We start from the raw sequence: 15,105 nt of genomic DNA, 5'->3' as shown, positions 1-15,105 counted from the left end.
TTCTCCAAATTGTACTATGCAATATTTCCTACGCGTATCAGCTTCCCTTCTTCAGAAAGAGGAAATCATACAGTTTATTACTTAAAAATGGTTTCAGTTGCTTTGGAAGCTTGAGGCATTTTTGAATGGCAAGCAATTTCAACTCTGTTCTCTCAAAAAATTCTTATGATAAAATATATATTATCAGTTATTAGACCTAGGAAATTCTAATACAAGTTTGGAAGTGGAACGAAGATCCCTATGAAAATAACCCCCATTAACTATACAGCACAGTAAGGAGGCTGGGTCGGTCATCATTTTTGATCCTTATAAACAGCCAAGACTAGTAATGTTCAGAAATGTCACTGTCCATGTTAAGGAATGGATGACATAAGGTAATTCAAAAACTGCCTTTTTATTATAATCCTTATGGACTTGGTGGATGAGAGTCTTACAGTAAAGGTGGCAGCAAATAATTCCTATTTCTGTAGTATTGTAGTGTGTATATTACTTTACAGAAAATTGAGGGAGACATTGAGGTACAAAGCTGAGAACTCTATTGTGCATCTTTTCTACTTAGCAACAAGTTTTGAATCCACAGTATGAGTGCAACAGCATTCAAGACATTCCAGGGGAGGTATGGGGGTGAGGAATGATTGTGTCCATGAGTTCCTTTCAAAGTTTAGTTTAGAAAGTATGAGGCTAGGGCCATGGCATAGAAAACCTTGGAGAAAGGATTCTCCCTGAACATAAAAGAAAGTCAAATTTCCCTCTTTTGATGGAGCTTACCTCTTAGGGCTCAGTGCAATCTGAAGAAGCAGCAAAAGATGAAGGCATGACATAATGGATAGGGATGGGTTCACATCACAGAGAAAAAACAGCACAAATGGAGAAAAATGAATCAGAAGAATGCTGCATGGCTGAAAAGAACCAGAGTTGTCAGAGGCATAGTTAAAACAGCTACACAAAATTTGATACCACTGCCACACCACAGAAAATTTTGTCCTGAAATAAAAGTAGGCATATTTAAATTTCTTCACTCTTGTTAACATGCCTGCCCAGAACACCCTCACATGCTCCACGATGCCACAGAACTGCTCCTATTTCTTTACATCATAGCTTACAGTTTCCAGACAAGCAAGAACCAACTTTAACTGGGAAGGTAAAATAGGAAGTAGAACCATAAGAAATGTCTAAATTTGAAGGTTAAAAATGGTCTAGTATCAGCAATTTCATATGGTTCAATCTTTTATAAGGTGTTTTCTGCAATGATTACAAAGTTGTCTCACTAAAATTACAAAATGTCACGAGAATATATTTATGCAGCATGGATTTCTCTAACATTCTACAAGCAGAAAACTCCAAACATCAGACCACTTCCCTGAATTCCTTTGCCATTTTTTCCTGAATTTTATAAGATTATTTTATGTATCATATGTATAAAGGTTTTCTTTATGAAAGTGAAGCAGAGAATTGGGATATTAAGTCCAATGGCTGTGCTTTATTTTTCCTAGGAACCAAGAACACATTGTTACCAAGACACAATGGTCAATTGAAGATTGTAATTTCAGTACCTTCTTTTCCCTGAGGGAATATATCTAAGCATATTATGTGAGAAGAAACCCTGACTAGTCCTGAAAACTCACATAATAATACTGGACAGGAACTAACTGTAAAGACTGAGTATTTTATGTTGGCCCCTGAGGAATCACATGATCATTTTTTAAATTGCCATACAATAAACATAAAGCTGGCACAGGACACTTGTTTATTTAAAACCGATGGGAATAAAAAGTTATTGTGGGTCTTAGTGTCATTGGAACTTAGTTTGCTGGAGGGCACCTACTCGTGAGTCAGTATTTATTACTTAACCCATATTGAGTTCTCTGCCTGACAGATCATTAAGTGGTTGACAGGCTGCCTCTTGTGCTGTCCATTTCTACAGCAGCAGTGACCAACTGAAATGATTCAATCTTCAGGCTGGGAAAGGCATGCATTAGTCAGTACATGGGCTGTGCTAATATTTTGGTAAGAATTTTCTTTCTGATAATAAGATGGATTATATATAAAGAGGTGTTCTCTTTGTTTAGAACAAATAAAAATGCTGGATAAAACACTTTAAAACCTCCTTATTTTGTTTTGTTTTTTTTCCTAAGGTAAGGTAGAAAACTACTGCAGGGATAAATTATGAGGAAGTGCAATTCTATGTGGTGAGGTAGCATAGGACTATTTGTCCTGAGGGTTTCTATTGAGTATGGAGAGACTAGAATACAGGTTTTCAGTGGGCCAAACAAGTTAAGTGTCTGGGACGCAAACAGAATAGGGGGTCAGGTCAGCTACTCCTACATTAAGCCAAGGTCCCAGGGGGAGAAACCCTTACTGGATTAATGAGAAAAAGACCTGCCTCACAGAAGTAGGCTTGCTTGAATAGGCCTTACTCTGGGTTCAACAACAACAGCAATAAAGTCTCTTACGAGAACTCCTAAACAAAAGCCCACATTCTCGTACAAGTTGGGAGTCAGAATGGACACTAATTTTCTATAACCAGTGCTCCAAAACAATTAGTTTAAAGGATGATCTTAAGTTGGTAATGTTCCCAGGAACCCAACAAAAGAAATGCAAATCCTCACTAAAGGAATATTTTAAACCACTGCTTCTCAAACCCTCAAACTTGAGTAAGAATCACTTGGAAAGAAGGATGGAGTGGATTTCTTGGCCCCACTCCTAGAGATTCTGATTTAGTAGGTCTGTTGTGAGGCCTGAGAATCTGCATTTTAGACATACTCTCACATGATGTTGGTACTGCTGGTCCATGGACCACCTTTTGAATAATACTTTTTTAACAGTGTTAAGAATCCCCACGAAGTTCCAAGGAGAAAGCTCACATTAAAAACACATGAGAAACACATACACATGAGAACAGAAGTCAGTATGAGCAAAAGTCTGCAGAAATAACAAACTTTAGAAACAAATCCACAGAGACTATAGAAATTGTAATCACACTGTATCAAATACATTTAAAAAGATCAATGTGTGTATTGAAAATATGGTGAAGGAATTAGACTATCAATGACAGGGCAATATTAAAAGAAAGCTCAAGAAGAACTTTTACAAATAAAAAATACAGTACTTGAAAGAAACACTCCTAAAACAAAAAGATACAGAAAAATTAAAAAAAAAAGAACAAATAGTGAGAAAAAAACAAGGATGTAGAGGACTGAATAGCCCAATTAACAAGCTTTATCTGTCTATCCAGCATCTCTCTCTCTCTCTCTAAAACACTATACCCAACAACTGGAGAATATCCATTCTTTTCAACCACACATAGGACATGTATAAAAACTGATAATGTTCTAGGACATAAAGCAAGTCTACATTCATTCCAAAGAATCAGTATCTGACAATGAAGTCATAAATCAATAACAAATTCATATCTAATAAAACCCCTACAATTTACAACCTGAAACACACAGTTACAAACACAGATCTAAACCTACGGGTAGAAGAGGAAATCATTAAAGAAAACAGAATGTAGTTTAAAGTAGGTTACAACAAAAACACTGCTTGTCAAAACTCTGGAATGCAGTTGTAGTAGTATTTACAGGGAAATTATAGCTAAATGTTTAGCTTAGAAAAGAAAAAAGAAAACTAATGAGCTAAGCAATCAACTTAATAAGCTAACAGCTAGTATAATGAATGCAAAGCAAGAGAGAAGGAAATAATAAAATAAGAGCAAGAATGAATGCATCATAGAAAAAAGATACAATATAAAATATCAACAAAGTCATTCAAAAAGACTAATGAAATTAGCAAACATCTGGCAAGACTAGTGAAGAAAAAAGAAAAAAATTTTAGGAATAAAAACAGACTAACTACAAATGTGCCAAAGTAAGAAGTAATAAGAAAATATTAAGATCAACTTAATGCCAACAGTAGGAAAATGTAGGTGAAATGGACTAATTCCTCAAACAATAAAAATTACTTAAACTGAATCAGGAAAAAATATAGTATCTGAATAATTAATTCAGATATAAATTTCAATGTGAATTTTAGTTATCTCAAAATTTTTCTGTGCATTCAATACCATTCCAAGAATAAATCAAAGGATAATTAATAGAACTCGACAAGCTAATTTTCAAATTCTTATAGAAGCCAAAGAGCCAAGAATAGCCTAGAAGATTGTTAAAGTTCCAATTATTAAGACAGAGAAGATTGACTCAAGGTAGATAGGGAGTGGAACTGAACAAGACCAGAGTCAGACCCAGGTATATTTAAGCTGCACCTAAAAATTAATGAAGAGGGAAGAAGATGGCAGCATAAAGAGGCGTGGTAGTTAGTTAGTCACCCCAGAGCAGCTAATAAACAACCAGGAACAACTAGTAAATGATCTGGCATAACTGCTGGGGGACAACCATGACTGTCCACACATCATGCACCAACCTGGATCGGGAGGAATGCCTGAGATCACAGTGTGGAATCTATAAGTAGAAACTGCGGATATGAGCTGGGAGACCCCTCCCCCCACAGCAGCTCAAATGGCAAAGCCTCACTGTGATAGAGAGCAGCACTCTCTGAACAAGCAAATATACCTCAGTCCTGCTCCAACTGGGGTTTTAATTGGCAAACTGGACTGCTCAATGCAAGCTGCAAATTCCCAACAAGCAGACAGAGGCTTTTAGTGATGACTGAACTTGAAGAGCCAGGAGGCTTCTCTGTCTTGGGAGGGGGAGCCCAGAGGACTGGATGCTATCTCTGGCCAATGGGTGAAACTGGGGGCAATGGACTGACCCTGAAAGGGGGCTTTCTGTCTCTTTTTCTCTCTCTCAACCTGAGCTGCTCAGTGGAGAAAACCTCAGCCATTTTTAGCTAGCAGCACTCCACAGTGGAGAAAGCCTCAACCATTTTCAGCTCACAGCCCTGTGACCCAGACAAGGGTGGAGAAGGCAGAGTCAGAGAGACAAAGAACCTATTTAAATGCAAATGAAAACTCCCTAGGGGGTGTATCTTCCCTAAGAGGAAAGAGGTGGTGACAATCTCTACAACCAGCCTTTCATTCAGAACCAGACCCCAGAGCCTGGGGAAAACAGCCACGGGCCACACCACCTTATACCAGTCAGGAGCTACAGACTGATAGGCACCACCTGCTGGGCAGGTTAGGAAAAGCAAAGCAGCTTGAGGCCTCCCAGGGTGTGTCAATCTTCTAAGACATACCCTCAGGGAAACTGGATACTGAATATTTCCTCCTTCTGGAACCTGAGCCTGTTCTGGTCAGGGAAAACTTGATTGAGGTTACCAAGGAAACTAGATGCCTAGACAACAGAAAACTACAACCTACACTAAGAAAAACAAAGTTATGGCCCAGTCAAAGGAACAAACGTACACTTCAACTGAGATACAGGAATTTAAACAACTGATGCTAAATCAATTCAAAAAGTTTAGGGAAGATATGGCAAAACAGATAAAGGCTATAAAGAAAACACTGGGCGTACGTAAGGTAGAAATCAAAAGCTTGAAAAAACAGCTGGTAGAATCTATGGAAATGAAAGGCACAACATGAGATGAAAGACACAATGGAGACATACAAACAGCAGATCCCAAGAGGCAGAAGAAAACACTCAGAAACTGGAGAACAAGAAACCTGAAAGCCTACACACAAAAGAACAGAGAGGGAACAGAATGGAAAAACATGAGCAATGTCTCAGGGAATTGAGTGACAACATGAAATGCATAAATGTATACATCATGGGTGTCCCAGAAGGAGAAGAGAAGCGAAAAGGGGCAGAAGAAATTATAGAGGAAATAATCAATGAAAATTTCCCATCTTTTATGAAAGACATAAAATTACAGATTCAAGAAGTGCAGCGTACCCCAGAATGGAGATGAATAGGCCTACGCCAAGACACTTGATAATCAGATTATCCAACATCAAAGACAAAGTGAGAATACTGAAAGCAGAAAGAGAAAAGTGATCCATCACATACAAAAGAAGCTTGATACAACTATGTGCAGATTTCTCAATAGAAAGAAACCATGGCGCCAAGAAGGAAGTGGTGTGATATATTGAAGATACTGAAAGAGAAAAACCACCAACCAAGAATCCTATATCTGGCAAAACTGTCCTTCAAATATAAGGAAGAGTTTAAAATATTCTCTGACAAACAGACAACAGGAGAGTTTGTGAACAAGATACCTGCTCTACAGGAAACACTAAAGGGAGCACTATAGACAGATAGGAAAAGACAGGAGTGAGAGGTTTGGAACACAATTTTGGGTGATGGTAGCACAGCAATGTAAGTACACTGAACAAATATAACTACAAATATGGCTGAAAGAGGAAGGTTAGGAGCAGTTGGGACAACAGAACAAAAGAGGAAAGATAAAGACTGGGACTGTATAACTCAGTGGACAGAACAAGACCAGAGTTAGACCCTGTGCTAAATAATTGTGATAAAATGTACACATATGTTTTTTCATGAGGGAGAAAAAATGAATGTCAACCTTGCAAGATATTAAAAATAGGCAGGTATTGGGGGAAAACAACAATCAATGCAAAATAGAGACTATAATTAACAGAAAAATTGTATTATGCTTCCTTTAATGTAACAAAGGCAATATACCAAAGGTAAATGCATATAAGAGGGGACATAAGGGAGGGGATGGGACTCTTGGCATTGGTGATATTGTCTGACTATTCTACTTCAGTTTAATGCTATCTTTCTTTTTGTTGCTTCCTACCTGTCATTTTTGTTTTTTTTTTCTCTTTTTCTTTTGTCTCTCTACCTTCTTTTATTCTTCCTCCTGCTTTGTAGAAGAAATGGAGATGTCCTTATATAGATAGTGGCAATGGTGCTGAATACATAAATATGTGACTATACAGGGAACCATTGATTGTTTACTTAGGATGGAAAGTATAGTGTGTGAACATAACCCTCTAAAAAAATGGGTTGATGAAGAAAACTTGAGGGCATCATATTGAGTGAAATAAGTCAGACACATAAGGACAAATATTGCAGGGTATCACTGATAGGAACTAATTATAATACGTAAACTCATAGACATGAAATATAAGTTACCAGGATATAGAATGAGGCTAAAGAATGAGGAGTGGTTGCTTATTATGAGCAGAATGTTCAACTAGGGTGAACTTAAATGTTTGGAAATGAACAGAGGTGATGGTAGCACGTTGTGAGAATAACTAACAGTGCTGAATTGCACATGAATGTGGAGGAAAGGGGAAGCTCAGAGTTACATATTTCACCAGAAGGAAAGCTGGAGGCTAAAAGATGGGAATGTATAAAACAGTGAACCTTGTGGTGGGCAATGTCCTTGATTAACTGTACAAATATTAGAAATCTCTTTCACGAACCAGAACAAATGTATGACACTATAACTATAAGTTAATAATAGAGGGGCATATAGGGAGAAAATATACCTATTGCAAACTATATAGTACAGTTAGTAGTATTTTAACATTCTTTCATCAACAGTAACAAATGTACTATACCAACACTATGAGTCATCAATGGAGGGGGGTGGTTAGGGGTATGGGAGGATTTGAGTTTCCTTTTTTTGTCTTTATTTCTTTTCTGGAGTAATGAAAATGTTCTAAAAGTTGAAAAAAAAATTAATTGCAGTGATGGATGCAGAGCTGTGTGATGGTACCAGTGGCAATTGATTATACACTTTGGATCTTTGGATAATTGTATGGTATGTGAACAATCTCAATAAAAAACAATTAATGAAATGTGCAACAAAACAAAACAATCAAAAAGAGTTAGGAGAAAGTTTTGGGTTGGAATAACATGATGTACTGAGCACACTCACTTTTCTTCTCCCCCAAATCCTAATATGTCACAAAATGGCAGAATCTGTATCTATGTCTATACCTATAGCTATACGATCTATTATCTGTATCTATGCATCCACATTTACCTATCATCCATCTTTCTTATTTATCTATATATCTATCAGCTACCTCATATGTATCCTATGAGTGTCATCTATAGCTATATTTACATTTATTTCTATTTCTATATCTATCTACATATTGACAAAATATTGCATGCACATGAATAAAACTACAAATGCATTGAAAATATATAAAACATAAAAAAAGTGAGGCATTCCTGAAAAGAGGAAGCAGATGGGATCAGATATAAGGAGAGAACAAATACAGAAGAAACAAAAGCTAAAAATACATTTAGCAGAAGACTTTGGTCAAGGTTAGAGCAATTCTGTGGAGCTCCTAATCCAGACCAACGGTTATAAAGCGACTGCAGTTGTCACACCTGTACAAGTGAGAGTAAACACAGCTAAGAGTGCTGTACTTTGATTCAAGCACATAGGACATGCAGCTACATTTCCCTTCATCTCAGTCCACTTGTCAGAATTCACCAGTGATTTTAGTTCCTTTCCTTTTCCAGGTGAGAAACTGAATCTTTGTGCCCTCATTTGGGAATAATTTCCTGGCTTGATCCTTTGTGACTTGATCCTTTGTTCTCACCCAACAAATAAGATAATGGATGTGAAAATGTTTTATAAACTGTCAAGTGTAATGACAATGTTCCTACTGTCATCCTTCACCACCACCACTACCATCATCACCATTATCACCATCACCATTACTACCATCATCACATATGCCTTTTATTCAACCAAGCAGTTCCACTTAGATTCTCTCCCTTTGCCTGACAATGGAGACCACTAGGATCCTTTAAACCTTGGCTGATTCTGACTTCTGAACTCTACACACTCCTTGGCCTTGAGTGATAATCAAATATTCTCAGATATGTAAGGAAGTCCTCCTACCATCCACTGCTTGAGCCCCCTCTACACCTGGTTCCACTGAATCCAGTTTAGTAACAAAGAGCTCATTACTTTCCAACACAGGCTACTCCATCACTGGGTATCCGCAATGATCGGTAAATGTCTATTTACTTTGAGGCTCAGAAGGCTCTGCTAATAAGCATCAAAAACTCCATTATCCTATTTCTTACCATAAGAGCTAAATGACTGATAAGGTCAAGCAGACCAGAGTAGGTTCCACAGGAAAGTAAGCAAGGAGGATCTTGGGGTCCGTTAACCATCTATTAATAGCCTTATTTTGGGAAAATAAATGAAAATTTTGAGTACTATGGGGTCCAGCCCAACTTAGTGGTAGCCCTAAGCCCCAGCCAGGCAGAGTGTACTTGTAGCTGGAAACTCCTGTATCACATATGCTTGGGGACTCTAAGCATTACGGCAGTTGGAAATCATGGTATGGAACCTGATTTAATGAGAGTGAAAAACCAACACTGAAGACACTTGATTATCAAAGCGTTCATCAATATCCCTCTTAAATAATCTCCATTCAGAAGCCACTATTGTTCACATACCATGCTATTGGGATTATTTTTCAAACCCCAAAGTGTGTTGCTTTCTTTGTGACAAGACTCCTATTTTCTCCCAGCCCACATATATTATATAAATCCTGAGAGCTTGCCATGTAGGAAGCAATTATGACAGATTTCCTTCTGTTCTTAGATCACCAATGAATACTAATAAAATCATTCCAATTACTTGATGAGAAGGTCTCTTTCAACCAGTGATAATGCATTAATTGTGGTTGAGTTCTTAACATTGATTTCATGGATGGGTTTCGGGGGGAGTCCATGAACCTTCTGATATTCCATACTAAATTTAGTCTTAAGTGCATATTTTTCATCCAATTCTAAAAGCATCTATGTTCCCAAAATGTTAAGAATCATTGTTTTAGAGAGTGTGGCATGTGTGTCATGAATCTTTAAAGTTGAAAATCACCTGTATTTTCTTATTATGAATTCATTATGCATTCTTGTGATAAGGGATTTTTTTTTCTAAAGGTTCAAATGCTTTTCTGGATAGTTAAAAATCATTTATGTTCTTTATTACATAAGACCATATACAAACAAGTATATTTTCAATGTACTGAAATACTAACTCTAATTTATTTAAATAATCTTTTTACAGAGAGAGCATATGGTGTTGCTAAAAGAGTCTTGAACAGAATCAGCAGGTTCTGCTCTGATCCTAGGTTTAGCTCTGACTGACTGACATGACCTTGAGCAAAGTTGCCTCAGTCCTTGGGGCTTTTATTCTCTCATGTGGAAAATGTGTGAATGAAAAGAGCTGCTCAGTAAGAGTCCTTATCATTGCATGATTCAGGTTTACGTAGAAATTTCAGCTCAGGACCTCTGAAAGAGGGTGGGGCGGAGACCATGCCAGCAAGTGAAGGCTACCTGTCAACTCGGCCGTCAGGTGCTTATTTGAGGAACAGTTGTCCAAATGCTCTTATCCACATCATTTTCCAATTTTATGGCAAGCTGTGCCTGTATATTTCTCTCAGTTTTACCACTACAAGTTGAAATCATAATATGCCTATTATGTTTTTCCTTAATCTCACTTTGCCTGAGAAATTTGATGCCTCACTTGTCAAAAAATTTTTGAAAAGGAGCTGCAACTTTAGGCTTGAGACAAAGATGGACACTTGGAACATTTCAGCTTAAACCACCTGTGAAGTGCTAATACATAAACGTTATTGTATTATGTTGTTTAACTAGCTCCTGTAAATTTTATTTTCTTAATCACATTTAAGCTATCAGGTTTAAAATACATAATTTATTGTTTTTGCATCTTTTAAACAAAGTTTCTACTGTGATTTCACATACTTTTTTTTTTTTTAAGAAGAGAGGCAACATGGTAGAGTGCAAAACAGGGTCTCTGAAGACAGACCTAGGTTCCAGTATGCTCTATCCTTTGCTGACTTTGTGGCCTTAGCATGGTAGTCAGTCTTCGTGAGCTTCACATTTTTCCTTTGTAAACACAGTAGGCACACAGTCAATACTAATATTAGTGTTATCAACCTTTAGAAGGCTGTATGCCAATACATCTGGTTAATAAATCACTATACAAATATAATCTTCACAGAGGAAGATGCAAAATGGGAAAGTTTTCCAGTTGAGTTTCTCTGTTATATCATTGATAGCTAGCACCAAGTCTGGCATAGAGAGGCCCTCAATAAGCATTTGTTGAGTTAATCAATTAATCGTATTACGGAGAATATCTTGTAAGCAACATTGACTCCAGGCTTTCTGATTCTATCCCTTGCCATTTGATATGTAGAGACCTTGCTCCTTACTGCATCCAGTTCAAAATTAGTTACCACTCAGGGAGACCCCAAGAAGTCCACCCTTCATCATAATTTCTTTCTTACTATCACCCTGTTATTCCAAGACTTCCTTCTGTTCTGTAACCAAATTCTGTTGTTTACACTGATACCAACACTGTGTGGTAGTAGCTGATATATTATACTCTTTTAAACACTTTCTAATTATTGCAAGTCTGATAGTTATAATATAGGAATTTATGGATATTTTAATGAGCATTGTCTTAAGTGCAAATAAGATGAAGTATATTTTATTAACTATTAACATTTTTAAGTAAACTGGCTTTTCAATGCATTTACTCATTTTTAAATGTATAATTGTCTGCTCCTTTCTTACAGATTTGTTACATTTATTTATTTCAGTCCATTCCTTTGGGAACAGATCGAGATGTGATTAAGAAGAATATGACTCAAAGGAGTGACAAGCTAGTTACCACTCTACCATACAGAAAACAATGGATGATTTCCTTGCCCTGTCAAGCTCTCTTGCTTAAAAGGGGTATCTCATTGTCCTTATACTATGTAATTGCCACCAGTCACAGCTCTCCTGAAGACTTGTGATTCTCCATATTATACAGTCACCATAGCACACATCAATACACATTGAACATTTTGCAAATTTTAAAAAATATTTGCAATGGCCAATATCCAGCAATGGGAACCTGACTGAAATATCTTAGGTAATGGGAAAACATCATTTGGTATCATTAGAAGTATTTCAGACTTAAGTGAATTCGCATACCTTGATGGTCACTAAATATGCTGAGAGCAAACACTACTGTTGCCACAGAAGAATATAATGAACTATATTATAAGATTTGGATGATTTTCCAAGGTAAAATATGAAAGGCCAGTGGTCACTTCCCATGTTTCATAAAACCTGGAAAAGGAACTATTTATACCAGGCTTAAAGTTTTTTCTTCTAATAAAAATCTATTTTAGTTTCCTTTTGTAAAAGTGAAACAAAGGACTTTCATTTTTTGATGTTTACTTGGTATTTTGTATCCAATGTTTATACCATGCATAGAGAGTTTATAAGTCATAAGGTAAAAAAAAAAAAGGAAATTGAGAGACAAAGTTCAGAAGTCTGGGCCTATTTTATCCAACAAAACACTTTCTAAACAAGAACCATTTTATACTCTTTAATCCCCCTACATGTGTGTAAAATCATACAATATTCAAAGCGCTTCTGCACAATTCATTTCAATTGATCCTTGCTCCAAATTTCGATTCCAGTTGATTGATAATGAAAACAAAACTCAGAGAGTTTAAAGGACTAATACTTGACAAATATAGGCTACTAATAATGGCCTACTTTACTGAGCAGTTAATATATTTCAGATACTGTGATAGGGCTTTACATCTAATATTTCATTTACTCCTCACACCACACATAGAAGGTAGGTATTATATTATTGTCACTATTACTGTCATTTTACAGAGGTTCTGCTAGGAACTGTCAGAGACTTTAACCCAGACAGTCTGACTCTAGAACCCTTATATACTTTTAGCCATGATGCTACACATTCTACTTCCAGAGCATACTTATTAACATTTTTCCCTTTCTTTTCTCCTCTCATCTCACTATCTTTCTTCCTCCTTGTGCCACCAATGCTGGGAAAAAACCAACAAACTCATCAACATGAACCCACGGTGAGGGTTAGGATTAGAGATTCATGCTTATCTCCTTTAATTGCATTAATTGGAATGGGAGACAGCGTGCAGCAAATTCTTCCAACAACTTACTAGATCCAAGGCAGCTGCCAAGATGGATGCATCCGGAATTGTCCCTGGCTCACAACAGTTTAACAGAAATTGAAAGCGCTTCATGCCTTGTCTGATTGCTCCAAGATTCACCACGTTTTTGCTTTTTCCGCCATCCTGGTTTGAAGACAGATGGTCGTCGAAACTGTGGCAACCTATAGGCGTTGTTCCATGGTGGAGGAAAGAAGGAAGGAAGAGTGTAATGGATGATAGAATAAAAAAGAGCTTCAGAGATCTATAATAACATGTTTTCTGTAGAGTTAGCCTGAAAACTTTCTTCTCCACTCCACTCTTCCCACCCCAACCTTATGTTTGATTTGAACACACCCTGACTTCTGGGAATCTGGTGACACATGGCATACGAAGATGCATGGTTTTACATAAGTACTTAAATATAGGGTCTGATCATCTGACTACCAAATTCCCTCTCTAATACTGGTAAGAGCTCTTGGTATATTTACAATGATTTTTCCTGTAATTAACAACTAACTTCTGTTTTTATGGAAGATGCAATCACCATGCAATTTTAGATCTGTTGCAATAAGTTGATATTAAGGACAGCATTGCAGTGTAAGCAATGCAAAACAAAAACAAAAACAAAACAAAAAACCTCTTCTCATAGTAACAATACAAAGAATCACTGACTACTATGGTTGAAAGGATCTTGGAAGTCAGTCGTTTAATTTTAGGATTTCCAGACCTGAGTGTATACCAGAATCATATGGAAAATCCCTGAATCCCATCCAAATCTTTGAATTTAGAAACTCTGGAGGTAGGGTATAAGAATCTGTGCTTTGTAAAGCCTCCTAGCTGATTCTGTTGCAGCCAGCCTGATCCTACACACGTGGTCAAAGGTTTGGGAGCCACTGATCTGGTCATTACCTCATTTTTTTTGACGTTAAGCTGCTTACGAATGAGAATCAGTTAGGAGCTTATCAAAATGCAGAATATCATGTTGTATAATTACAGATTTTGGTTTCATAGGTTTAGAGGATATGTATATCTCAAACAAATGCCCCAAGTGATTTTGATGCAGAAAGTCTAAGGATCACACATTGAAGAACAATACAAAGTATTGTTTTCATCTTTTTCATCCCCAGGCACATTTTTAAAAACCTAAATACGTCATGATCTTTCTAGTTTATAATATATACATTTTAAATTTTTCTTGTGTAAGATTTTTAACCTTGTGCTCCTGCCCCTTCTCATGATTCTGAAATGTTTCTTTGACACCCAATAATACGCCAGTATGAGAACCACTAATTTAAAACTTGGTTTAATTTGTGACATCGCCATTCATTTGGAGGATGTTACCAACTCCTGGTCCTCACTGAGAAGTCACAGATATGACTCCCAGAAAGGACTTGGTAATCTTTTCTGTCAAAATACCCTGGCCCCTTCCTTCTGCTCTGGTACAAAAGTGACTCTCACAGACTTAGCTCTCAACTGAGGTACCCTACACAAAGCTGTTGTGGGATGTATGGGGAATAATTAGTAACTATTTAATGAACATTAATGTTTGCAATTTGCAAAGTCAGAAAAGAGGATTGCCGCTTTAATAACATGCATTTCTATTAGATAAAAGCAGGGTATTTACAGTTACGGACCTGGGTATTCCATGAGAGTATGTCACACACAGTCATGTCTGCTTACATAGCCGCTAATGGAAAAAGTTGGGGACCTGCTCTTTTAGGGAACATGTCCCTTGGAAGAAGCTCAAGCTTGGAGCACAGATTTCTTTGGACTTTATTACCCCAAGATAAAAAAAAATTATGGCATGTTATAAAAGTATTTACCAATTCCTGATGGACAACCTTCGAAATGACTCAGAATCATACTAAGGTATGCAGTTGTGAAATAACATAATGCCCAGGATTTGCTTTAAAATACATCAGAAAAAAAGAATAAAGGATAAATGAAACAAATATGGCAAAATTTTGATCACTATTGAAGGTGGGTGATGGATACTTGGGATCCATTGTACCATTTTTTCTACTTATTGTCTATATTTGAAAATTTTCATAAGGAAAAAAATGATTCAAAATATAATTAAAATATCATTATCCAAAATAACCCATATTTCATTCTTAGGTTGGCTGGGCATGTTTCCCTGTTGGATACAAACAAAATAATTCCATATTCAACAAGTTCAGTTTTTTTTTCAGTTGGTGTGGCATATT

At 36.8% G+C, this 15,105-nt stretch overlaps 1 protein-coding gene across 1 annotated transcript in view; it reads right to left on the bottom strand.

Annotated features, from left to right (window-relative positions):
- The window catches only part of UNC80 (unc-80 homolog, NALCN channel complex subunit), a 244,241-nt gene that overhangs the window by 139,397 nt on the left and 89,739 nt on the right, over positions 1–15,105 (bottom strand). The window contains 1 exon segment of the mRNA XM_037850187.1: positions 12,908–13,080. Coding sequence (XP_037706115.1) covers positions 12,908–13,080 — 173 coding nt within the window.

Source organism: Choloepus didactylus, chromosome 9, assembly GCF_015220235.1.
Source record: "Choloepus didactylus isolate mChoDid1 chromosome 9, mChoDid1.pri, whole genome shotgun sequence".
Lineage (NCBI taxonomy): Eukaryota > Metazoa > Chordata > Mammalia > Pilosa > Megalonychidae > Choloepus > Choloepus didactylus.
This window is presented reverse-complemented; position numbering and strand designations above follow the sequence as displayed.